At 44.2% G+C, this 26,916-nt stretch overlaps 1 protein-coding gene across 1 annotated transcript in view; it reads left to right on the top strand.

Moving 5' to 3' along the window:
• SEMA3C (semaphorin 3C) overlaps positions 1-26,916 on the top strand; it is a 740,455-nt gene that overhangs the window by 693,219 nt on the left and 20,320 nt on the right. Inside the window, exon 16 of the mRNA XM_078674175.1 lies at positions 19,208-19,275. Coding sequence (XP_078530301.1) covers positions 19,208-19,275 — 68 coding nt within the window. The remainder of the gene's footprint in view (positions 1-19,207; positions 19,276-26,916) is intronic.

Genomic DNA, 26,916 nt, shown 5'->3' with positions numbered 1-26,916 from the left:
ATTCCATCATGCCTGGGGACCATACCTGAGACTTCTTAAAGGGTGTTAGTAGTATGATACTGAATCTTTCTCATCTGACCTTCATCAGCCTCTGGATCAACGAGAAGGGAGAGGCATAACCTCCCTCTCTCACCCAATCCTGGAAAAAAGTGTCTACCGCCATTGCGCTAGGGTCTGGTCTCAAATTGAAGTATCTGGGTACCTGATATTTCAACCTGCTTGCTTATAAGTCCATCTAAACTGGACCCCATAGCCTCTGAATCAGACCGAAAAACTCTGGATTCAACTTCCAGTCGCTGAAGTCCCTGACGTACCTGGAGTTCTAATCTGCCCTTAGATTTTCCTGACCAGGAAAGTATTCTGCTCTCAAAATTATCTTGTGATTCCAACAGAAATACCATATCTGCTTGACTAGATCTGCCAAAGCTTTCGATCTCGAGCTGCCCAGATGGTTTATATAAAAAAACAGCTGTAAAGTTGTCTAAACGAATAGGATCACACTATTTGGTAATAGGTCATTGTAGATCATTAATGCATTTAAGCACACCAACATCTCTAAACAATGTATGTGTAATGATTGTCCCTCCCTGGACCATCTTCCTCCTGTGTCTAATTTGTTCAAATGCACCCCCAGACTTAATGCTGGCATCCAACCCTAGAATCAATTTGGGAGCATTCGCAAAAATGGGTTTGAAATTTCAAGCATCTAAATTTTTCAACCACCATTCCAGATCCTCTCAAGCATCCACCGGCAAGGAAATTGGGTCGCCATTCCATAAACCTTTCCTCAGACCCAAAGCCTTCAGCCTCTGAAGAGCTCTGTCATATAAGATGACAGTAGTTCCAAGACTCTTGCTAGGTCCCACAAGGTGATCAGATCCCTTGCCAGAACCACAATTTTCTGCTTCTTTATCTTTGTTGAATTCTTTTGCAGGAGAATCACTTGGGATATGAGAGCATGCACTGGAAAACCTAGCAATTCTATGTTATATGTAGGGACCACAACAGACTTTTCCACATTTATTATAAACCTCAAACTCTGTAGGAGATTGCTTGTCCAAGCCAAATGTTTCAACAAATCTAACCTATTTGGGACATTAGCAGAATGTCATCAAATAGATTAGTAACCAGGCGCTGCTCTCTCAGGAAGGACACTACTTGGGGCATCACCTTGGGAAAAAACTATGGAGCTGAGGACAACCCAAAGAGTAGGCAAATAAACTGGTATTGGACATCTCTGCGCCTGAATCGTAAATACTTCTGACTGTCTTTTGCCCTAGGCATCATGATATATGTGTCCTTTAAGTCTAATTTCACCAATAAATCTGTTTGCTGCAAGATGTCCCTCAACAGATGGATTCCTTCCATCTTGAAATGTCTGTAAACCAGGAACTTGTTTAACTCCCTTAAATTTATTAAAGGACCCCAACCTTGTCTTTCTGTTTTACATGAAAAGCCGTACTCAAAAAACCTTCCACTTCCTCCAGTTTTACTACTTGTAGCAATGCTCCTTTCTCTAACAACTGGGCAGCCTCTGCATCTATCAATTCCATTCTTTCTGGATCCAAGGCCAACTCCCTTGGCTGTTTGCTTTGTACAAGTGTTCCACAGATCTCTATCCTGAAACCAGATCTGGTCTCTAACACCCAGTCGTCTTCTGTTATTTTCTCTCAATTGCGGGTGAAGAATATCAATTTTCCCGCACCTTGAGGTCTTAATCTTCCTCCACGAAACCTTGAATTTCACCCTTTCTGACGGTAGACACTTGAGTTGGAGCGGTGGACGCTACCTTGATTCCCATGGTGTCCTGTGCTCCTGTGAGTAGTATTGGGACATAGAGGATCGCCGGCTGCCAGCCAGTCCCTTCCTGTTAGCCCTTCCAAAGACAGCCTTTGAGCCAAATACACCCCTCGTGTTGGTCTTAACTTTGTTAAAGATGGTAAAAGTGCCAACATACTCCCCCAGGGATTTAACATGGCTCGCCAAAAGAGAAGCCCCTTTGGGTCATCCATGTCCATGTCAGAATGGTTAGTTACAAAGCGACAACAATATTTGTTACAACACTAACCTGACAAATCCAGCCATCGGGGGATATGGAAAAAGGACAGTCAGGCCAATATCCCACTTGGTGCTCCATCCAGAGAACAGATGTGACTGCTCTCCCAAAGAGTGCACCCAAGAGAATCTGGGAGTAGAAAAAATATACAGTAGCACATGGATTTTCTGCAATTAGGAGGGGCCTCCCTTGCTTTCTCACTTGGATTCTTTCCTAGGAACAGCATAGGAAAAGGCGCCAAACCCAAAGGATGCTACCTGCAGTTGGTATATAGAAAAGATAGGGGTCAGTTTCAACAACGTGCTCTTCTAACCACTCTCTCCACCTATACATATACACTTAATCACCACAAATAATCACTCACATGCAAAGCTAGGCTGCTAATGCTAATGGAACTGTAGAACCAGAAAAGGAGTTTAAATAATTGCTACTCCTCAATCCCTTCTCATGGAATTGTGATACATCTCATCAAACCTTTTGTAGTCATGAGGCTTTCTCTTCAATCAAATGAAATCCAGAAAGCATGTAGCGAAAACATGTGCAGGCAAATGAAACAGAAATATCTGTTGTCTGTTGTCAAGAAAAAGCGATTGAGCTATATTTGCGTATATATGCAAGTTGAGGTATACACTTAGCACCTTGTTGCAGTTTCACAGGGTAGCGTTATCCTACAGTGGCTGGTAGTGAGTAGAGATGGACCGCAGAACACCGCTGTGTGATGGAGAGCTGTCGGAAGCCACGAAACACAAGTGTCATGCAAGGACACTCACCAAAAGCTCCTCAAAGGAAAAATGGCCCTACAGGCCCCCGTAGTTTGTGCAATCCTTACAAGATATGCTGTTAGCACAGCGAGAGTCATGGAGTAAACACCACCACCAGGAGCTCCAAATACTAGCAGAATCCAGCTTGGAGATTAGCAGCGAGTACAGGAAATCACTGGGCAGGATCCCAAGTGCACATGCTCTGCCCAATGGAACAGCTATAACACTGCTAGCGCAGCAGAAACTTGGCAATGTCTTGTTGCAGGAACTAGCATGACCATCTTCCTTGCATCAAGAAGTTGACAAGCAAGGACAATCAAGGGGTGTGACTTAAATACCTTTGGAAGCAAGATGGCTGCTGGGGTTTTCTGCACTCCTGATTGCCGTCTTCTTTCTGGAAGTGTCTTCTGGGTCATTTAGTTTGGGATAGTGGTATTAATATTACAGTCTGGCAGAGGTGAGTGATTCAACCATGCTCCACAGTTATTCCCTCACATACAGAGGTTTGGTATACCTACAATGGGGTACTTTATACAGTGTCATGACTGTCCACTCTGTTGGACAAATCAGCTAATTTGTAGTTCATTCTCATCAGCACTGCTTTTCTCCTTTCCATGATCAGATCCGCATTAGCGTTCCCTGGAATGCAAATAGTGCACTGGGCCCAGCCTCTTGAGAGGTCCACTTTGACCTTGGTATTCTTGCTTTTGGTCTCCTCAGCCATATCAAGTATGCGAGTCATGGTTCCCAGCCTATAAAGGACCTTGTCCTAACATTGCTTCAGGAATTCCTCTATCCCCTTCCTGGGGCACTTTCCAAACTTCTATAAGAAGGTAATGGGTCCTGGATATAAATTGGATGTAGTACATGTCTTATATCCAGTGGATGGCCTGGAGCACTCAGCCCTCAACATATTGTGGATATTCTTATCCAAAGATCTCCTGACCCATAATTTTAGAAATGTCGTAACATGATCCACTGATCTGCACTCTACGGAAGGGAGCGACTGATGAAACGACTTGAGCGCAGAGTCGGGAAACCGTAGGCAGTCATGGCTTTTAAATGAAAAAGAAGCCACTTAATAAAGCAACAGTTGCTCTATAAAGGCTGCCAAGAAGATAACAGGTACCAAATGTAAATCAGCATAAAACAATGATACGACTACATTATTATACAAAATACTAACCGGGCCCATACATAACTTGGAAAGGGCAATCCCACGCCCATTATAACAAGTCACTAACTACAAAAACAGTAGTAAACTGCAAACAACTAAGACAATAATAAAAGAAATATAGGCAAACATGAACTTATCTGTATAGGAGCAGCTAATAAAAGAAGATAAAGACTGTGTGCCTTGGTTATATATTGTCTTAACATTCTAATGCTTTATGGTGTATTTTGATGTTCTTGAAAGAGCTGCATGTTGGGACAGCAATGCATAATGGCAGCCTCCCGTTTTCTGATTGCATTTTAGTTCAAAGCTTTGAAGGTCCTGAGACCTCTGTCTATTAAAGAAAGTAAATTGGTCCTCCAAGAGACTTCTGAATCGCCCTTCAGGCCCACGTACTCTTGCACCCAGATGAATCAATGCTTTTCCGGAACACCATAAGTGCTCATTTAAGGATTCTTATCAGGGCCTTCAGAAACATGACTACATTTCTTCTACCCTGCTGAGACTTTGCATGCTTCCCTTGTTGTTCTTCGCCATCTTTAAAACCATCTATGCACCCAGAATCTTTACAACATCCCATATCCATCAACATAACCTCCACCCATAATATAATCTAGCAAAGAGATGCCAACACACCTTTTTAAGGAACACTGCATCGCTGTGCAGTAAAATTACACTTTCACAGTCAAAATTCAGCTACCCCCTCCTGTCAATTGCCAACTTGCTGACTGTGTATTTGCCACTGACTGTGTACAACACTCATTTGCCTATGAAGTGAGTTGGCGCTATCCAAATACCTCATATAAACAAGATAATCAATGAATGGCATATCAATCAATCAATCAATCAGGTCATTTATAGAGCGCACTACTCACCCGTAGGGTCTCAAGGCGCTGGTTTGGGGGGGGGGTGCCGTTACTGCTCGAACAGCCAGGTCTTGAGCTTCTTCCTGAAGGAGAGGTGGTCTTGGGTCAGGCGCAGGTCGGTTGGGAGTGAGTTCCAGGTCTTGGCGGCCAGGTAGGAGAAGGACCTTCCTCCTGTTGTCGCTCTTCGGATGCGGGGGACGGCGGCGAGGGCGTGGCTGGTTGATCTGAGGAGGCGCTTGGGGGTGTAGAAGTTGATCCGGTTGTTGATGTAGCTCGGGCCTTGGTTGTGTAGGGCTTTGTGTGCGTGGGTGAGGAGACGGAAGGTGATTCTCTTGTTGACCAGGAGCCAATGCAGATATCTCAGGTGTCCGGAGATGTGGCTGCGTCGGGGGATGTCGAGGATGAGTCTGGCCGAGGCGTTCTGGATCCGCTGGAGTCTCTTCTGGAGCTTGGCGGTGGTTCCGGCTTAGAGGGCGTTGCCGTAGTCCAGTCGGCTGGTGACGAGGGCCTGGGTGACCGTCTTCCTCGTCTCGGTGGGGATCCACCGGAAGATCTTGCGTAGCATGCGCAGGATGTTGAAGCAAGACGAGGAGACGGCGTTTACTTGTCTGGTCATGGAGAGGGAGGAGTCCAGGATGAAGCCAAGGTTGCGTGCGTGGTCCGTCGGTTTGGGTGCGGTGCCCAGGGCGGGGGGCCACCAGGAGTCGTCCCAGGCGGAGGGCGCGGAGCCCAGGATGAGGACCTCCGTCTTGTCCGAGTTCAGTTTCAGGCGGCTGGTCGTCATCCATTCGGCTACCTCTCTCATCCCTTCGTGCAGGTTGGCTCTGGCGGTGGCGGGGTCGTTGGTCAGGGAGAGGATCAGCTGGGTGTCGTCGGCGTAGGAGATTATGTTGAGGTTGTGTTGGCGTGCGATGGCCGCGAGGGGGCTCATGTAGACGTTGAAGAGGGTGGGGCTCAGTGAGGATCCTTGAGGGACGCCGCAGATGACTTTGGTGGCCTCTGACTTGAACGGCATACCGTCACAGTGGGAGAAAAAAAAAATGAGACTAATGTGCAATATGCAAAATGAATTGCAATGGAAGACAATACAACTAGAAGCTATAATAATTGTCTACTCGAACAAATTAAACATATCCCAAAAACTGATTCTGTAACATGTTTTTGATAACTTACAATAATATGCATAGATATTAGTTCCTCATTAAATTTGGCATGTAAGTAAGTTATTCTTTAGTAGCTGAAATGGTATTAGGGCAAGGATGTAAATCTACTATGAACGGTAAGTTGACTGGAAGTATTTAAATATGGCAATATGACAGAGTGTAATAGCTGGAAAGTGTCATTTACTGCAGCTTCTATTTAGGAGCCCGCGCAAAGACTCCTTTTCTGCTCAGAGTTAAAAGTAAAAACATGGCTGTCACATAATTTTGCTCTCTGACCCATTGTCACCTCCTATATGTTCATGTAAATGAATAAAATGGATTAAACACAACTGAGGGTAAGAGAGCCTGGATATCTTATAAATACACTAAGATAACTTTAGTAATTCACTTAGATTCAATGTGATCTTCATTATAATATTGTTACTGAAAACACTTGACATAAAAGTCAAATGTATTTTTTTCATTATCTAAGATTGTTTTATATAGGCTAATACTAGTTCCCAGAGACAGCTAAAAATATGTTTTATTGAAAGTGGAACCTCTAAAACACCAGTTGCTGCACAAATACCTTTAAGGTGTATGAGGTCATTTAGAGATTGGATTGTCAATGCCGGGTTGTGATCAAGCGGACGTGTGGTACTGAGGCATATACTGCCTGACTCACAAAGAAAGTAATAGCCAGATGCCGGTTTACATTCATAGCCCTGCGAAGAATACGTGACATTCCCAAAGGGAACATATCTTCATATTGAAATATTCTGCAGCAGGGGAATAGGATCCCCTATCCAAAGGCCATTTTTATCTCTGCAGGGAAAATATTTTTACCCATAGAAAAAGCCCTTCTCCTACACACCATCCAAATCTGGGGGTGAACCATTCCCCTTCTCACCATGGTTGAGGATTTACACCCGCGCTTGTCTAAGAATAACATGTTCATTTCCAGAGTTGAAAGGTAAACAGGAGGAGTTTGTGAATGCCAGTTTTTGGAAGGCCGGAAGCGTATGCTTATTGCAGGGCCCTCTGCTTTCTTTTCACTATATTGTCTGGTGCCATAAGCACCTGTTTCAATATATTACAAAAGGACATACTCCATTCAATGATGAAACATGGTGTCTGATGCAATACATATCTCTGGCAATGTCAGCAGTGTTCCTATTATTTAAGAACACAAGCTGAAAATCTGTAAATATAGTTTGCTGAAGGAGAGTGGAGGCTTGGAAAGAGTGACACAGTTAGTATAATGGCCCCTCTTCTTATCACCAACCCCACCTCAACCATGCCCCTTGATGTCCTTGTTGAGTTGCATTTGGTCGGAAAAGCAAAATCTACCAAAATCGCAAATTGGTAAATTGAGCTCCGGAACCACCTATTCCAAATATGTATCTTGAGAGGAGAGAGCACTGAGACCATAGGAACACATTTTGGATACCTTGATAAAACCAATTGCTGAATGTAAGTAAAATGATACTCCTTGCCTTAGAAAAATCCTTTGGAAGGAATAGCAGGGACACTGTCATTCTAGCATTTCAGAGTTGATTTTATAGGAAGACAATTTTGGGTTTACCCTGACACTTAGGCCCTGATTCTGATGCGGTTAGGAAAACATTCCCACCTAGGGCCTGATTCAGATGCGGTTAGGAAGGCCTCCTAACGGCATTTGCTCCTTGCAAATCGGATCAGGAACATGTCTTACCGACCAATGGCCCAATTATGATGCGGTTAGGAACATATGCTCCCATTGAAGTCACTGGGATTCCAACAAAATCGGATCGGCCTCTCCAGATCCGAGTGGATCGAAAACCATTACCAAACTGATTCAGTCAGGAAGCCTTCCAACCCGCATCAGAATCGGGCCCTTAGTATTTGCCTTTTTGACACTTTGCCTGATCTGATACAGGTTAGCAATGACAACGTGGTATTTGGTTGTCTCGTTGGCGTATCTACTGCAGCCTAGATTTGAGGCTCTTGTATACTTTAGAAATAGAGAGAGAACAATTGAATTTTTTCTTTGCTGGAGCCCTCTTTGTTCAAAGTATGGCTCGAAAATGAACTGTAACTGCGCTTCGTGAAGATGTATGTCATGGTGGATAAAATATCAGCTGTTAGAGCTAAGTCTCTTTCCAAGTCTAGACAGCGGCCTTTACATCATGCTGCTCAAAGTGTTCGTTCTCCCTCTGGATTCCTCCCCATCGTCAGTCTTCAGAACACCTGCCTCCCCTGTAAGTATTAAAACATCCTCCATAAAGAAGAAATCAGGGAAGCACTGGAAAATGTTAGTCAGTATGTTGGCTTTGGTGCACAGCAGTTACAGCGAAGTCAGAGATGCCCTAGCAGGCCTGTGGATGTGTGTACAGACCATGAGTCTAACATGCAAAACGATACATGAACCCCACAACAAGAAACAGAATAGGACGTGCAGTCATTGTTGAAGCACAGCGTTGCAATTGTAGTGTTTGTTAAACGGCATTCATCAGTTGCCTCACTTCAGGAATGCAAAACTTAAACCGCATGTTTATGAAGAAACCTAATTTGAGCACACGTTATTTACCTTTTTATCTCATACAATCATAAATCTGCTTTGAGCGGTAATGGGGCAAGGAGTGTACATTGTGCATTCGACTGTTGACAAAAAAAGTAACACAAAACGTAATTATTAATATGCTCAAATGCATGTACAAATTGGGGGGGGGCATACATGACTAGAGGATGTGAAAACTGTGTGTCATGTATCACAGATGCAGGGCTACCCACAATGGCAGCCCATACACACTGCACCCTCATCCCAAAAAGAATGAAACCCCAGGTGATAACACACGTATTTAGTTCAAAGAATCCTCTTAATTTACCACTCCCCAAGAAATATAGAGGACTCTGTATATTCCACCCAATTGTGGTCGCTGCCACCGGCACTCACCTGCAAATGCACAACACGCCCTATATCATAACTCCAAAAACACCAGAATAAGCTAGTCATGGAAAAAAGAAACAGGAATCATTGTCTGCGCAAGACTAAGGGAGTCCCTGCTAAGCGACTCATACTATGGCAATATTCTGCTAGTTGGAAGATACAGAAATACAGTGACATTGCTGATGTCACCAGCAGATGAGTTAGACCCTCACAGCGATGATGAACCCCTTCACCGTGCAGCACCCGAGAGGCATGCAAATGAAAGTATGACCGTCGTCCGAAAGACATCTTTGCTGTGGAAAATAAAATTAGCCCAACACACCCCATCATGCCCCCTCCCCCTTTCTAAATCTGGCGCTGTCGCAGCATGCCCTGCCAAGGGCCTTCTGCATCCCTAACGCCAACATACACCATTAAGATCCTACTCCCTCTGTCACCAAACGTCATGCGGTACGTCTTCAGTCTGTTGCTCTTCTCAGGTCTGAACAGCAAGCTGGCACAACAGCAAGACCTGGCACCAGGACAGAGCATCATGTTGCCTATGGAAGTGCTTGTTGGAAAAAATGGAAGAGATGTTCAGCTGGACAGCAAATGCAGAGTTATATATCGCCATGTGGGTCATTTACTGCTGCTACAGCTGGACAGTTGTGGTATTAAAGGACCAACCTATTGCATCAGCCCTTTACATTATATAACAATTGAAGTACAGGCTTGAGGCTGATTATTTAATGGACTTCCATTAGTTAGGTGGATCTACGGAGTCAATGTATGCTTTAGGGTGTGGATAATTGAAGATGAGTGTCCTCCCTGGAGTACATTTTAAAAAGTATGCTACTCTTATTGTAATAAAAACTTTTTTACTCACACCAATGACCCATTAATTATTTATTTGGACTTCATGGATGTAAAGTCACCAGATTGTCAAAGGATATGATGTTATATCATACAGCAAATGATCCACGACAACAGCACAGGGTTGAGCCATAATTGCACACTCAGCCCTTCCTTAGCAGTTGCTGTAGCTGTTGCTGTTCAAGGCATAGGGGGAAGTCAATGAGTGAAAACAAAGTACACCTGTTTGTAGAAAGAGGTTTACTATCCCTTCCTGTCATTCCCTTCCTGATCTTGCCGCGCAACCCCGGGTTCTACAGGCAGTGCCATGGGCACCAAAGAGACGACAGCAGTAGTGCTTGCTACTGTGTCTTTTCACAGTTGATATCCTTGTCACATTCCTAGTTCAGCACAGACCAGGCCAGTTCAGGAGTCGAAGGAAAGCAACATGTATGATTTTGCCTCTATTAAAGCACAGCATATTGCAAATAATACTTGGTCTGGAAAATGTATTTATATTTATATGAAAGTATAATTAAATTAAGCATTAAACACGTTCCTCAAAGACCCTTTCTGTGTACGTGTGTCACAAAATGTGTCTAACTAAGCAGGCAAACGACACATGCATATAGCCCAATTCACAGATAGCGGCGCAGCTTGTACATGGTAAATGTGCGAGTTTCCTCTAACTTCAGGGAAGGTTCTGTATTCACACGTCGGTACTTTAATAATAATAATAATCCACATTTGTATAGCGCACAATCACCCGTTAGGGTCTCTAGGCGCTGGGGGCCGTCGGGAAGATTAACTTTGTGTTGTTGGAGTGTCAGGTGGAGTGCCCAAGTGATGCACAGCGTAGCCTTTCATGCACAATGAAGCACTTAAGAAGTGTACGTCCCCTGTTTTCATTATGCCTTCCTCTATGCCAGGTCCTACCTGCTGTAGGAGAAGTGAACACCATGGTGGCACATCTCTTTGTGACTCGGCGATTTTCCTGCATACACAAGAGCCACGGTCCTGGCCAGACCCTTAGTTCTGAATGTGTACATACTCCACCCCGTCCACTCTCACCAGCCCGACTAAATTAACTTTTTTCAACCTGTACATGCACTGACCAATATGGCAACTAAGACACTGGAAAATGTAAGTGTTGTATGTAACAAGCCAGCATACAAATTAAATATGCTTCATGAACAATCAAAATCATTAAATTTTGTTTCTATACACGTATAGTAGGTATGGCATAGGTTCTGAGGAGCATTTGTTCATTCTCTACAAGCTTAAAGTAGATGTGGCATGTATTATGCTTGACAGCTAGTCCTGCAGTCTTTATTTCACAGTTGATATATGATCACGGGGATATTTATATACAGCGCGTACTAAAAGTCCAACTGGAACAGTGGTTTTGCGATGGTGAGGAAGTCACAGTCCCAGAAGTAGTGGGACAGCAAGTGCACAGTTAACATGATAAGGTTGAGCTCCAACAGTACCCTTGGCAGTTGGTTCATGGAAGAGATACACCTCACCTTAATGGATATAAGTGGCTCACAGCTTTGTACCTGAGGCATGCTCATGGTATGACACCTCCAGGAGGTGATGGCAGATGCAATAGACACCAGAAACCAATATCTCAATAGGTATGCAGCATATTGTAGAGGCAGAGGAATTTCATTGGTAGAATGCATCTTAAGTCAAACACAAACCACGATAGGTCATGTGAAATAAAATTGAGATAACCATCTATTACCGACTTAAAGTTCAGGTCTTGAAATAAATATATCATTTAATGTGTGTTGTAGTTCATAAATGTTAAAGGTAATGTTAAACCACTGATGGAAGCCAATGCTGGTGGCAAGATTCTGACATGGAGTCGGAATTGGTGAAAACATGGCCATCTTGAGGTAGAGGTTGTTACTTCTATGCAAAGTTACGTTCAACATAATTGTTCATGCAGAACAAAAAGTAAAAACCGAATTAATGTATTAACACTCATTGGGAGCACAGGCAGTGAGGTACTGACCTCCATCAGTGCTGAAAGTGGACTCGAGTGAGCCGTACTTACTTTGTTCCTTTCTCTCAGTGTGCCACTTTTCCTTCACAGGGAACATCTGTGCCAAGGGTCATATATGAACTGGCATCCTTTTGTGAATGATACCCCCTCCCTTTAAGCACATATTCTGCACACAAACTGCTTCCGTGTGTGCAGCATAAGGTAGTCACGTGCATATGTAGATGCAGTTGAGCATTGAGAATCAGAGCAAACCTTTTATTATCTTCTGTTTGAATATTGCACGGGCAAGATCAATAAGTTTAAAAATAGGTTTCTTAATTTTAAAATCTGTCTACAGACACTCTTTGATAAAGCCAGTAAGAAGTAAATAAAAAGAGTAGACTTTGGTCAGCCAGCTTCAGATATTAGTTTTCATGTGTTATCGATTGCCATTGCTTGGTTGAACTCTCTGTAAAGCCCTGGCATTTTGTTGATGATTACAATTTTCCATTTGTGTTCCTATTAGATTATGGTGATGGGGATAAACTAATTATTTTGTGATTCTAGCCTAACCCAGGATGTGCTCCTTGATGCATTTCCCTTTTTGACGCAAAAGCATTTACATTTGCTGGTTTATGGCGTTTTTGTTTAGCATGTGCTTCTTGTTTGGGTGCCTTAGCTTGTGGAGTACTATTTATTATCACCCATTAAAATAATTTGTTTTACTGATAATACAGCTTTTTCTCACCACAAAGCAAATACACATATATATGTAGGTTTTATGAAAATACTGTCCCTTTGTCAAAATTATTTACTATGGAATCTTTTGCTGTTTATTCTTTTCAAGTATACCACTTACTGCAAATATGTTGTCTTCTCGCCTCCTCTTTATAAGACTCTTCTTCAACAGTACAGCTTAATTATGCTTAGAGCATCGCCAGAGTGCTTCCCCCACTCACTTCGAACTGTGCAGCTCTGGCACAGCAGAACAAATTTAAATACCTGGGAATCTGGATCTCACACTCCTCAGAGGACTTTTTGCACATGAACACTCAGGCGCAATTGACGAGACTCCACGAGGACATTGTCCACTGGCTACAGCTCCCCATTACCCTTATGGGCAGAGCGGTGTTGTTTAAAATGATGGCCCTCCCACGCCTACTGTATGTGGTGCAGAACACGCCGTATGAACTTCGGAACACCTTTTTTCGCATCATCGAAGGGGAGCAATGTACCCTGCTATGGGGCAGCGGGGTGCCACGAACAGCATTCCACAAACTTCAACAGGGGGTATACAAGGGTGGACTTGCTATACCAGATGTGAGAAACTACTACATACCATCTCAACATAAAAATATCAACGGCTGGCTTTTCGGGCCACAATCTGAACCCACGTACATAGTAGATCGCCAGGCTATGGGAGGGGCGGGATACTCCTAGGTGTTATACTACAGCAGAGGTGGAAGGCTGCTTCCTACGCACACTCAGATGGTGGTACAAGAATGGTGTGCTGCCACCAAGGCGCTAGGTTGGAAGGGCAGATTGACTCAACAGACCCCATTGTGGCACAGTGACGGGCTGAGCGAGCGAGGATGACTCATAGGAAGTCGCATAGGTATAGACACCCTTGGGGACATATGGAGGCAGGATTGAATGATCACTTTTAGCGAACTGCAAAAAGAGTATCAATCGGTAGATACGGAGCAATATCGGTACATTCAACTGAAATATGCACTAAGGTGTCACATTAAGGACGGGGAATCTATACCCGAGTACACCCTATTAGAAGACCAAATGTTACTAGACCCAATCCCTGACAAAGCAATCTCCCTCCCATACAAATAATAACTTACCTGACCCCCTCGGGACACTCCGGGTGACTTAGGAATTGTACATAGGTATGTTGGAGGATGACGACTGGCAGGAGGCGATACAGAGCCCGAGAGAAATTGCTATATGGGCCAGATTACTACTAATCCAGTTAAGAATTCTGCACAGAGCATACCATCCCCACACTCTTCAGCATAAGATTGGGCGGGCAGACTCAGATCAATGTGCTAGGGATTGCGGATTACCTGGCACGTTCTTTCACATTCTCTGGGAATGTCCAATAATACAACAATATTGGACAAAGGTGTCGGGAGTGATGTTGGGATGTTGGGGATCCACATACAACCGGAGGCACGCTGGCTTCTATTGGGCATTACTGTGGAGGACAGATGGCCTGCACAAACAGAAATCTGGCTAATGCCAGCTGCTGGAGTCGCTAAACGCAACAATGCACTGCTGTAGGGTGCACGAGGGCCTCCCAGGTTGTCGGACTGGAAAGCGGACATGGACTGGTGTCGCCTGCCAGAGATGGTAGTGTATTTGAGCAGAGGCTGCCCTAAGAAGGGGGGAAAATATGGTGGTCCTGGGAGAAATACAGAGCTTAGAAGGGGATGGGACCAGAGGGATGTGGACATGGGAACACAAACTGAATCTATGTGTACTATGTTGAACTGCTCCAGATACATGCGCTTTATTGTTTGGACACGCTAGTACTCCCCGCACAATGTGATGAGTATAACATTTGATGACCCAGTGTAAGATGTGTATCTGACTGGAAATGTGTGTTTGTTTAATAAAAAATACTTTAAAAAAAAAATTATGGTAGAGCAGCAGTCTGTTCAGGAAATTGCCCCTACTTCTATCTTCCACATTGTTGTAGGCCAGGATCGTGCTTCATTATGAGCATAATCTTCCTTTCTAGAATAGCTGGGGATAACAACTTGAATGTTACCAAACTATTACCAAACGCTTCCTGTAAAAAAGCGCTAGACCTAGTGATTTTGCTATTACTTTTACTCACATTCTGTTATCATTCCTCCTCCATGAAACAGGGGAACACGTTCACAGCGTCTGTCTATTTTAAGTGCAAAATTATAGAATACAGGTTAGGTGTACATCTAGAGCACTGTGCCTTTATTTGGAGCCAAAGAAACACAATAAGTACATTCACAGGCTGTGCTGAAACTATGGCTTCATCCACAGAATATTTGCTTAGAGTAGATAGTATAAAAATAAAATTTGTCTTTCATGAATTTTTATCTTGTTACAATGGCGGTTTGTTGCTTTAGAACAATGTAGAAATCTAGACCTTTAGCATAATAACTTGTCCAGAAATGTGACTATCTCCTTCTAGTTGAGATAATATATTGTATTGTTTATTCAGGCACATGACTGGAAGCGTTCTGGCTATTGTTCTGAGAGAAATGTCTCTGGTGGTTTTTCATAGTATTAAACATAGGGCTGACATGCACATGAGTATGATTAATATAAAATATTATGTGTGATATCTCCAAGGTAACTACGCCACCATTCATAGCTATTTTTAACATTTGCTTGCCTGTGTAAGAGCGCGCTGCGCGGTAGCGCATTTGATCCTCTGTGCAGTTTTAAGATTTTATTTTATTTGCGCCGTAGTTTGAGGTTTGATTTTGTGGGGACCACTCACCTGCATTATAAATAGTAATTTACACCGCTGTTTGGCGGGTCCCGGGTTCCTGGGTGACGAATTTGGGTGGGGACATCTTGGGGGAGGAAGGGTCGAGTTTGGCCGCCATCTTGGTCGGCACTCTAGCTCTAGCGGGACGCGCCTGATGCTTCGACGCTACATAAGACGGACTAGAAGGAGGCTCTTCCCTCCAAGGTAACTACGCCACCATTCATAGCTATTTTTAACATTTGCTTGCCTGTGTAAGAGCGCGCTGCGCGGTAGCGCATTTGATCCTCTGTGCAGTTTTAAGATTTTATTTTATTTGCGCCGTAGTTTGAGGTTTGATTTTGTGGGGACCACTCACCTGCATTATAAATAGTAATTTACACCGCTGTTTGGCGGGTCCCGGGTTCCTGGGTGACGAATTTGGGTGGGGACATCTTGGGGGAGGAAGGGTCGTGTTTGGCCGCCATCTTGGTCGGCACTCTAGCTCTAGCGGGACGCTCCTGATGCTTCGACGCTACATAAAGCCGCCAATGCTTACGCGCAGCGTGCGCGCCATAGGCGCGCCAGAGGCGCGCCAGAGGCAAGCCCATCTGCGCCCATCCGCGGCCAGCCGGGGCCTGGGGCCAGAACCCCTGGTTCCCGCCGGCTGTATACTAGAGGTGAGCTGTTGGACATAAATCAGGGATGTCTGTATCCTAGTCAGACATGTATAGACATACTTAGCCAGGAAGGTCTACTGAAACGTCATGGCACTACTTTTGGTCTTAACTCTGACGGCCAGGCACAAGATCTATGTTATGGTCTCTTAAATACGTGTTCTCTACAGATGCACAATCTGGAAGTGTTCTCCCTATTACAGGATGGAGAGCTAGACTTCCTGGGCATTACGGAAACGTGGTTAGAGGATTTCTCAGTGCCAGACTTGGTAGCCTCTATGCCGTCTAATTTCTCATCATTTTGCCTCAATCGAGCAGATACTATGAGAGGGGGGGGAGTAGCCCTTCTATATAGTACACGCTTGAGGGGCGAAAGATTGTTTGCTGAGAACCTGGGAGGGGCAGAGGTCTTGGGCGTTAAGCTCAGGCTAGGGATGGACTGCTGGATAATCATATTAGTTTATCGACCCCCCTGGGCGCTGCCGGTCTTCCCGGACTTATTCCTGGAACTGGCCCAGGATGTTCGATCCCGATATAATAATGTAATCATCATGGGCGACCTAAATTTCCACTGGGATAAGTCCCCTAGGGAAGGACAAGCGAACCAGATTGATGTAGCGCTCAGGTCCCTTGGATTGGCACAGAAGGTAATCGGCCCCACGCATGAGAAGGGCCATACTTTAGATCTCGTCTGGATTACGATCCCAGAACATGGCCGGGATCATGGTCTAGCGGAGGCACAGCCTTGTGCTTGGTCAGACCACTATTTGGTGAAAGGCAGGATATCGGCTGTCGAACAGAAGGGGAAGCCCGGAGTAGGACGGAGGGTTGTGAGGAAATGGAAGCTTATAGATGGGGAGGATATGGTAGCCCACCTCCTTGCTCGTCCCCTGACTAATAGGACAGACCAGAATCCAGATTCCATCTATAAAGCTCTAACAGACAAACTAAACAGGGTGGTGGACCTCGTGGCACCGGCTCGACAAATAAAGTTGATAGACAGAGGAGCAGGGGCCCCGTGGTATAATGAATCCCTTAGGGGGAAAAAAAGGACACTACGGAAAGCGGAGAGAGCATGGCGGAAGGGCCACAGCCTTAATGCACGGAGTTTGTACGTGCAGGAGCTCGCCTCTTACAAACATGCGATCCTGACTAGAAAAGCTGAGTTCTATGAGGACAGGATCTCTAGAGCCATGGATCCACAGAAAGAAATTTTTAAGGTCCTTAACGAACTCAGAAGAAACAAGGAGCAGAGTCCCGAATTTAAGCAAGAGGACTGCCAAAGATTTCAGGATTATTTTTCCAGAAAGATTGAAGATCTCTCATTGGAAATTACTACCACCCCGATTCTGGACTGTCCTTTGCAGACAGTCCCAGTCATCCATCCGGTTGATGACCCCTTGGTTACCCTGCCCTTGATTACAAAGGACAGATTGACAAATCTCGTAGGGCGGGTCAAATCTGGCTCTCGGGCCGACCCTTGTCCCCCGGAGGTTTTCAAATTAGCCATGCCAGGCATCGAGGAAGATGTCTTAACTCTCTTTAACAGTTCCCTGCAACTAGGTCAGGTTCCCCCCTCCTTTAAGGAGGCACGGTTGATCCCCCTGCTGAAAAAGTTGGGGGCAGACGTAAAGAACTTAAAGAACTTTAGGCCGATTTCTCAGCTTCCATTCTTGGCCAAAGTCTTAGAGCAGCATGTTCTTACGTTTTTTACCGACCATCTGGAGAAAAATGGCCTATTGGAGCAAAATCAGGCTGGGTTCCGTGCGCATCACAGTACGGAGTTGGTGATGTTATCCATCTTAGATGAGCTACGGAACAGAGCTGACAAGAAACTCCCTGGGGCCCTGGTGCTATTGGACCTCTCCGCGGCTTTTGATACCGTGTGTCATAGCCAACTGATGCTGCGATTGAGGGACTCTGGCATCCAGGGTACAGCACTTGCCTGGCTATCTTCTTTTCTCCAAGGGAGAACTCAGAGAGTTCAATTGGCAGACTTGTCTTCCACCACAGTGCCAATTACTTGTGGCGTCCCACAGGGTTCTGCCCTTTCTCCCCTCGTATTTAATGTTTATTTGCAACCCTTGATTTCGGCCCTTAACCAGATGGACTGTCAAGTCTATAACTATGCTGACGATACCCAAATTGTCATACAAATGGAAGACTGTCCGGATGCATATGCAAGAATGCAGAACATCCTAAGATACACTACTAACTGGATGTCTCGGCACTCTCTGAAAATCAATCCGGACAAGACAGAGGTGTTGCCAATTACAATTACTGGCAACCCCTGGAGCGATCGGTTCTGGCCAGTAGACCTTGGAACACCTCCAGAACCCGCAGCAGTAGTAAAAAGTTTGGGTATCTCTCTGGACGGCAGTCTGTCGATGCAAAGGCAAGTCTCTGGAGTGGTGGGCACCTGTGTAGGTCTGCTCCGACAACTTAGGGAAATTTCCTCACTCTTGTCCTTTACCACCCTAAGACGTGCCGTCTCTGCCATGATCCTAGGGAGGATGGATTATGGAAACTCATTGTATGCAGGGCTCCCTCAAAAACAGTTGAATCGCCTGCAGATCGTCATGAATGATGCGGCCAGGTGGATTTTTAAGAAACCTTGGAGATCGCACGCCTCCCCTCTATTGCGTGAACTCCACTGGCTTCCGGTTAAACAGAGGGTTCTGATTAAAGGGCTTTGTATCACACATAAAGCCCTGTATGGGAAAGCGCCAAGTTACATCAAAGCTCGTCTGGCCCCATACAAACCTGGCAGACGGCTGCGCTCCACAGATGCCTCCCTGCTAGTTCAACCGCGCTATAAACTATCTACCCTTGGGGGTCGCGCCTTCTCTAACATCTTCCCATCTGTCTGGAACAATCTACCCACTGAATTGCGCAAAGAATCCAACTTGCTGCTGTTTCGAAAGAAACTAAAAACTGTGCTTTTTCAGCAAGCATGGGGTGTGCTGTAAATTTTGATTATCAGCTGTAGAATTTGGGGGCACTATTTTATCTGGAAAGCGCTTAGAGACCCCTGGGTGATTATGCGCTATATAAATTAAATACATAAAAAATAAATAAATAATAAATAAATAAAAATATCTATTTCTAAAAGCACACATTATGCTGTATGTCCTCAATAGACACTAAACTACATGTAAAGTTTGTTTACTTGTTGAAAATCTATACTGTGTACAACTGGTATGGAAATGAATATGATTCTTATATATAAAATATGTCTCCACAGTGCTTAGGATTGTTGTAATAATATTTTCACTGGGAAAATATAATCATCTTTTTTGCTTGTTTCAATTATTTTAGGCGGAGTCGTAGGCAGGATGTGAGACATGGTAACCCTATGACACAATGCAGAGGATTTAACCTGAAAGGTAAGGTACAGAAATTCAAAGTACAACACGTTACAACCAGTGGCATGACTGTGATTTGTATTGTAAATATATAATTTATACTTGTCTTGCCAGTAACCCACATCAAACCACTGCTTAAGAAAACAATATTTTGAATGATCTGCTTCACATTGGATTTGATTTTCTAGGGGAAGGTTATATGCATTTTTTAACTAGATCGACTTGAAAGAATTATTTTTAGGTCCATCCAGACAGAATGTTGAAATCATTGTCAGTGCCCTGCACAATTTACGTAATGAGCTGCACGGTACACCCACGAGCCATCTTGGATGGCGTGTATGAAATTAGAAAGGTTTTGCAGTTCGTTAATGAAATACCCCTCTGGCATTTTGTTTCTGTTGTTTTTTTAAAAGTTGATCAACATTTGTAACCTTAACAAAATGGGTGGATTCTTCTCAAACCAAGAAAATATTTGTAAGGCGAAAGTTAGTCAATCAACTTTATTCAGAAAAATACCATAAAAGTTACATTTCAAATACAGCATTTGAAATCAGAATACAATCAGCTTGTACGTACAAATATAATTCATCCACTAATAGCTCAGACAATATATTTTAAATCATATTACGTCACCTCAAGCGATGTTCAAATAAATAGAATAACATTTGCAAACATTAGTTAAACATGACACTAATTCATACATTTCCTCACTCCTAAAACTGTGTGTATAAAGTTTAATATGTGCATCTTATTTCTTGTCTCTTAAGACGTTGTAAATAAAACATGCCTCGCATATGACATCTAAAAGTGAATGCCGGCAGGATTGGGACTATAAATCCTTTACATAAAGTACTATATAAAGAACAAAGTAATGTAAGATCAGTAGTACTTTGCTTAGAAAAGTTTTCACAGTGACATTTTGGCAGACTTGCAAACCAGCCTCTCTGATAGGGGAAGGCTGTCGCAAAGTGCAAGTGCTAAAGTGAGAGCCAATCGAATAAAAGTTATTCTGTAGATTACTTGAGGTAGCCAAGTACGGTCCTATACTAAGGGAAGTTATAAGGAAACTATAGGAGACTATTCTTGGAATGCTTGCAATTGTTCTGCCTTCTCCTTTGAATACTAGTTTAAAAACAAACTTGTAATCCTTAATTTGCTATTTTTATCCACCTGCTCAGGATTAAAAAAATATTCTGGGATAAAAAGCTCTGACATAGACTTTGATATAAGCGAGCCAAAGGACCTTTAGTGAGTCATTTACCTCAAGGCAATCTATTAAAACATGTCCTGAGGCTATTTTGTTTTTCTTCTTGCATTGGGAAATTAAAATGAAAACCCCAATTGTTTTAAAAGTCGTAAAATGTCAAACTGTTAAAATACAGTTAGGTTTGCTTTTTCTAGGATAATAGGTGAAACATCCTAAGTATAATGTTTGCTTTAAGTCAGAGTCCTAAACAATTGTTTGTTGTGAGTTGGAAAATAATGTACCTTACATGTAATTAAAAAATAAAGTTGTGAGACATTTTTCTAATCAAGGGAATATATTTGAGTATTTCAGTTAGGTTTGTCGTCTAATCCTAAATGAATTGAAATACCATTTTTATTTAAGATCGTTGTCTAAAATATTATTGTTTTCCCTTCTATCTATATTAAATAAATAAATAAAATGCCCCATATTTAACACACTTAAAAAGATAAACTGTTTGAATAATTTTAAATAAATGATTTTATTTTAGTGTGAGAAAATAAACTGTTCAAAGAAGGTTTACCTACTTTTTAAAGTTTTTTTATAATAGAGGTGAAAACTGAATTTAAGCCCCTATTTTTCACAAGAAACAGGGTCCACATGTGGACACATATTGGTGTAATTTTCCCACAAATAACTATAAAACTATTCATATAAAGTTATGAAAGCTAGTTAGCATAGCAATATATATTTTTCATTTTTTTCAGTTATATAAGGTGTATTCTGCCTGCTGACCCTGTGATTTAGATTAAATAAGTGATATTTAGAGGAAGCCTGTTGTCTTAGGGCCTGATTTACAGTTTGGCATCACAAACATGATGGATATCCCGTCCATAGTATTACTAGTGCCATTTAATAAAATGCACTTGTAATATGGTGGACAGGGTTTTTGCCAGGTTTCTAATGAAGTAAGGAACTCAAAACCAGACCCTTAGTTACCACTGTTGACATATGGGAGAGATTGGAATTAAAATGGTAACCTCACCTCATGGCAACTACATTTTTTATCCTGTTTTAAGGGAGCTATTCATAAAACACATTGCTTTAAATTAAATTTTGAATAAATGAAAGTAGTTGTATGCTAAATATATTTAACATAACATAACATACCACTACATAGCATATATATATATATATATATATATATATATATATATATATATATATATATATATATATATATATATATATATATATATATATATGTATATATATATATATATTGCGTTTCACCACACGCTCACAAGCGTGAAAATGCACTCGAAATCCAGAGTAATTCACCATTCAATTATACCATCCAGCAAAGTTCGTGGGTATATATTCTTTTATTCCAGCATGGAACACAGTTCATGGAACTAACCCACATGAACTGTGTTCCATGCTGGAATAAAAGAATATATACCCACGAACTTTGCTGGATGGTATAATTGAATGGTGAATTACTCTGGATTTCGAGTGCATTTTCACGCTTGTGAGCGTGTGGTGAAACGCAATACATACAGGGTGCCTTTGACCCTGGTGTGCACCGCAGTCCGAGGGTCCCGGTTTCTCAAAGGATGTGAACTTTTTATATATATATATATATATATATATATATATATATATGTATATATATTCTAATCATACTCCTCCTTCACAGTTCTGTCTAGGAAACAGCCACACCAACGCGGGCTTTAGTTAACGGGTATATTTCATGGCATAAAAACAGACGTGTTACAATCTTGTGATCTTTTTCACATAACCTGTTTTTTACATTTCACTTCCTTTTGTACAATGTCAATGCTGATGCATTTGTAATAGACATTTGCATGCCATGATTCCTTCTCAATTCAATAACAAAACCTTATCAACAGTCATGTTCTCAACTCAGTGGTTTAAATCGGATTGTAATTCTGACCATTACTGTGTGAAACAAATAAACAAATACAAATAGATACTAATAGATGATTCAAATATAATTCTATGAACCCTCATGTATTGTTTTTGTTTACTGGTTTTTAAATATACATACACACACACACGTAGATATATAATAAAATGAATTACTAATACTAACATAAAGCAACAAGCCATATTACAGTAAAAAGGAAAATTTTGTTTCTATTAAGATAATATATTTAAACTCAATTTCTACTACTTGGTAAAGACAATGAATTTGTGTTTGAATATAATTTGTTAATAATATCTGTAACGTTTACTAACTAAATCCAACTTTTTTTAGAGCTCCAGTAGCCTGTGTAAATTGTTGAGACTTATTAAAGCTTAATTCTCTACATTTTTGCAATGAATCCCAGGACTTTTTCAACCAGTCATATCTATAGATGCATAAAGAAAATATAAATGGCTCCAAAAAGTGGTAAATGTAACAACATAGTTTCAAGTATTTATGTTTCTAATCATAACTGGAGTTTGAAATTACATGAATTGTTAGTAATTTCTGAATTCCATTTAAAAGTTAGCAACACCTAATTCCGAAAAGAAGAAAACTTGTTGTTAACTTGGCACACAACTTTGGCAGCAGCTCTGCCTCTGCCTCTTTAAGAGATTTGTGTGCAAAAACTCCGTACAATTTCCATGTTTCAATTAGAAAGTAATATGCCTTACAAGCTACGTTCAAAGGAGAATCTATGAAACAATGTTGACCTTGACCCTGCTTGCAGGCAGGTCGCTCCCCATGCCACACAGCACCCCCAGTTTGTGCCGGTGCTCCTGCCCACACTGCTGCCGCATGTTCACGCCAGTCCTCTGCTGCTCCCCCTCCTGCCTTTCTGCCATTTTGCTCCACTTTCACTTTTACTATTTTTCACCTCCTTGCTTATTCTGCTCCAAATTGCTTACTGCCTCCTTTTTTGTATTCTGCTCTGATTGCTTATTTCCTCCATTTCCTCGTTGTTCCTGTATCTTCCACTTCCCGCCGCTGCGTCCCCTGCGGCCCCACCCCCTTGCTCACCCATTCGCCCTTCGCCTCCCAGCCGCTCCTCCCTCCCACCTCCCCTTTTAATGGCGGCCGCTATGCAGCGGACAGGCTGTTGGTGCGCCGAAGGCAAGCCCGTCTGTGCCCGCCCGTGCCTGGACAGCGCCTAGCACCAGACCCCCTGGCCCTCGTGAGCGCGACGACACCCGACACCGCTACAACGCCAACCTCCTCCACGCACTCAACGCCGGCCGTTCATCTACCTGCTTCCAGGCCACCCCGAAGTACATCCACGGACCCTTCATCTGCCAAAACTGCAGCTTCACCAGCCAGCGAACACCAGCACAACCTGCCCCTCCCACCAGGGCAGGCCACAACCATCTCAGATGCATACTACTCAACACCCGGTCCATCTACAAGCACACCGTGGAACTCTGGGACCTGCTCGACTTATCCTTCCCCGGACGTCGCTTTCATGACGGAGACCTGGATGAACCCCTCATCGGCACCCAACATTGCCATAGCTATCCCGGGTGGCTACAAGATCACCCGCAGGGACCGCAGCCTGGAGGAGGAATCACCATCGTCCATAGAAGTACCCTCAGAATCTCGACCAACACCGAAGACACCCTCAGCACCGCCGAGCACCTGCACTTCCAGATCCACATCAATCCGAACACCAACCTCAGAGAAACCCTCATCTACAGACCCCCCCCGAGCCCCATCCACAGTTCAGCGACTCCATTACAGACATCATCAGCTCACACGCCTTGGCATCCACAGACTACATCCTCCTCGGAGACCTGAACTTCCACCTCGAGAACACCAACAACAGCAACTCCACCACCCTGCTGGGCAACCTCGCCATCCTCGGAATCAAACAGCTCATCACGACACCCACCCACTCCGTCGGACACAGCCCCATCTTTTCTGCCAGCTGCCACGTCACCACCAACCACACCACTGAACTCCACTGGACTGACCAGCCCTGCATCCACTTCTCCTTTGAGAAAAACACCACACACATCCACCAGCAACGAATTCCCCACCGCAGCTGGAATAGGGTCACCGATGACTAATCGCCTCCATCGCCCGAGACCCACCAACCGACCACATCGACACTGACACAGCTGCCCGCAACCTCAGGCAATTGATCGACGACTGCACCAACGCTCTCGCCCTGATGAAGAAACCCTCAAACAGACGCACCGACAGAAGGGCCATCTGGTTCACCACCGACCTCCAGACCTGCCGAAGACTCGAGAAGAAGTGGCACCACAAACAGACACCGGACAACCACGCAGCCCTTAAGAACGCCAACCGCAAGCACCATCAACTCATTCGAACTGCCAAAAGGACCTCCTTCAATGAACACATAGACAACAAAGCACACAACAGCAAAGAGCTCTTCAACATTGTGAAGGAACTCTCCAACCCTAGCTCCAGCTCCAACGACATCCCGCCGTGACAAGACCTCTGCGACTCTCTAGCCACCTTCTTCCACCTCAAAATCATAGACATCCACGACAGCATCAACACTCAGACCCCGCCGACAGCCACCTACACCTCAGACTCACCGCCCCCCAGTCACACCGGCCTCCTCCTCTCCTGGAACAACGTCAATGACGAAAACACCATCAGACCCATGAACACCATCCACTCAGGCTCACCATCAGACCCCTGCATTACCACATCTTCAACAAAGTGAGCTCCATCATCGCATCCCATCTCTAGAAGATCTTCAACAGCTCCTTCGAGACCGCCACCTCCTGCAGAGCTGGAAACAAGCAGAGATCAATGCCCTACTCAAGAAACCCAAGGCAGATCCAAAGGATCTCAAGAACTTCCGGCCCATCTCTCTGCTCCCGTTCCCGGCAAAAGTCATCGAGAAGATCGTCAACAGACAACTGACCCGCTTCCTCGAAAGGAACAACACCCTGGACTCGTCCCAATCTGGATTCCACAGCAACCACAGCACCAAAACCGCCCTCATCGCTGCCACCGACGACATCAGGACCCTGCAAGACAACAGCAAAACTGTGGCGCTCATCTTCCTAGACCTCTCGGCCACCTTTGACACCATCTGTCACCACACCCTACGCACACGCCTCCACGACGCAGGGATCGACGACAAAGCCCTGGACTGGATCACCTCCTTCCTCACCGACAGAACCCAGAGAGTCCGCCTCTCTCCATTTCGATCCGAAGCCATCAAGATCACCTGCGGTGTGTCCCAAGGATCATCCCTCAGCCTGACCCTCTTCAACGTCTACATGACACAGCTCGCCAACATCGCCCAATCTCATGACCTCAACATCGTCTCATACGCCGAAGAAACCCAGCTGATCCTCTCCCTCACCAAGGACCCCGCCACCGCCAAAACCAACTTCCATGAAGGAATGAAGGCTATCGCCGAATGGATGAAGAGCAGTCACCTGAAACTTAACTCGGACAAGACGGAGGTCCTCATCCTCGGCTCCACCCCCTCCGCCTGGGACGACTCCTGGTGGCCGGCTTCGCTGGGAGCTGCACCGACAACCACCGACCACGCACACAACCTGGGGTTCATCCTGGACTCATCACTGTCAATGACCCAGCAAGTCAACGCTGTCACCTCCTCCTGCTTCAACACCCTCCGCATGCTTTGCAAGATCTACAGATGGATCCCCACCGGAACCAGAAGTACAGTCACCCATGCCCTTGTCACCAGCAGGCTGGACTATGGCAACGCCCTCTACGTGGGACCCATGGCCAAACTTCAACGCATACAAAACACCTCCACACGCCTCGTCCTCGACATCCCCTGCCACAGCCACATCACTGCCCACCTGAGAGACCTGCACTGACTCCCCATCAACTAGAGGACCACCTTCAAGCTCCTCACCCACGCTCACAAAGCACTCCCCGACGCCGGACCAACATACCTCAATAAACGACTCACCTTCTACAGTCCCAACCGACAGTTTCGCTACGCTGACCACGCCCTCACCACCGTTCCACGCATCCACCGAATGACCACCGGTGGCAGATCTTTCTCCCACCTCGCCGCCAAAACTTGGAACACCCTCCCCATCCACCTGCGACAGACCCAGGACCTGCTGACCTTCAGGAGACCTCTCAAGACCTGGATTTTCAAACAGTAGCAGCTCCCCCACCCCCTTAGCGCCTTGAGACCCGCATGGGTGAGTAGTGCGCTTTACAAATGCTTGATTGGAGGATGGATTGATTGTTAAAAAATAAACATTCAAAAGTCAGGAATACTACTCAGGGTAAACATATATTTCACAATGCTGACTAACTATGCTGTCATTTTGAAATATCCTATAGACTGCACATTGAAGCATTTCCAAAACAGACTAAATATACTTAAATATTAGACCCTGACACAGTACTACATGAAGAATATGTTGGGGTTATGGGGAGGTTAAAATATCAGTAGGAACTTTGGTACATATACATGGAATTCACAACATGGAAGGACTTTGGTTGTTTGATGGGAGAT

The sequence above is a fragment of the Lissotriton helveticus genome, chromosome 1_1, assembly GCF_964261635.1.
Source record: "Lissotriton helveticus chromosome 1_1, aLisHel1.1, whole genome shotgun sequence".
NCBI classification, from domain to species: Eukaryota; Metazoa; Chordata; class Amphibia; order Caudata; family Salamandridae; genus Lissotriton; species Lissotriton helveticus.
The sequence above is the reverse complement of the archived record's forward strand: the minus strand, read 5'-3'. Positions and strand labels throughout refer to the sequence as shown.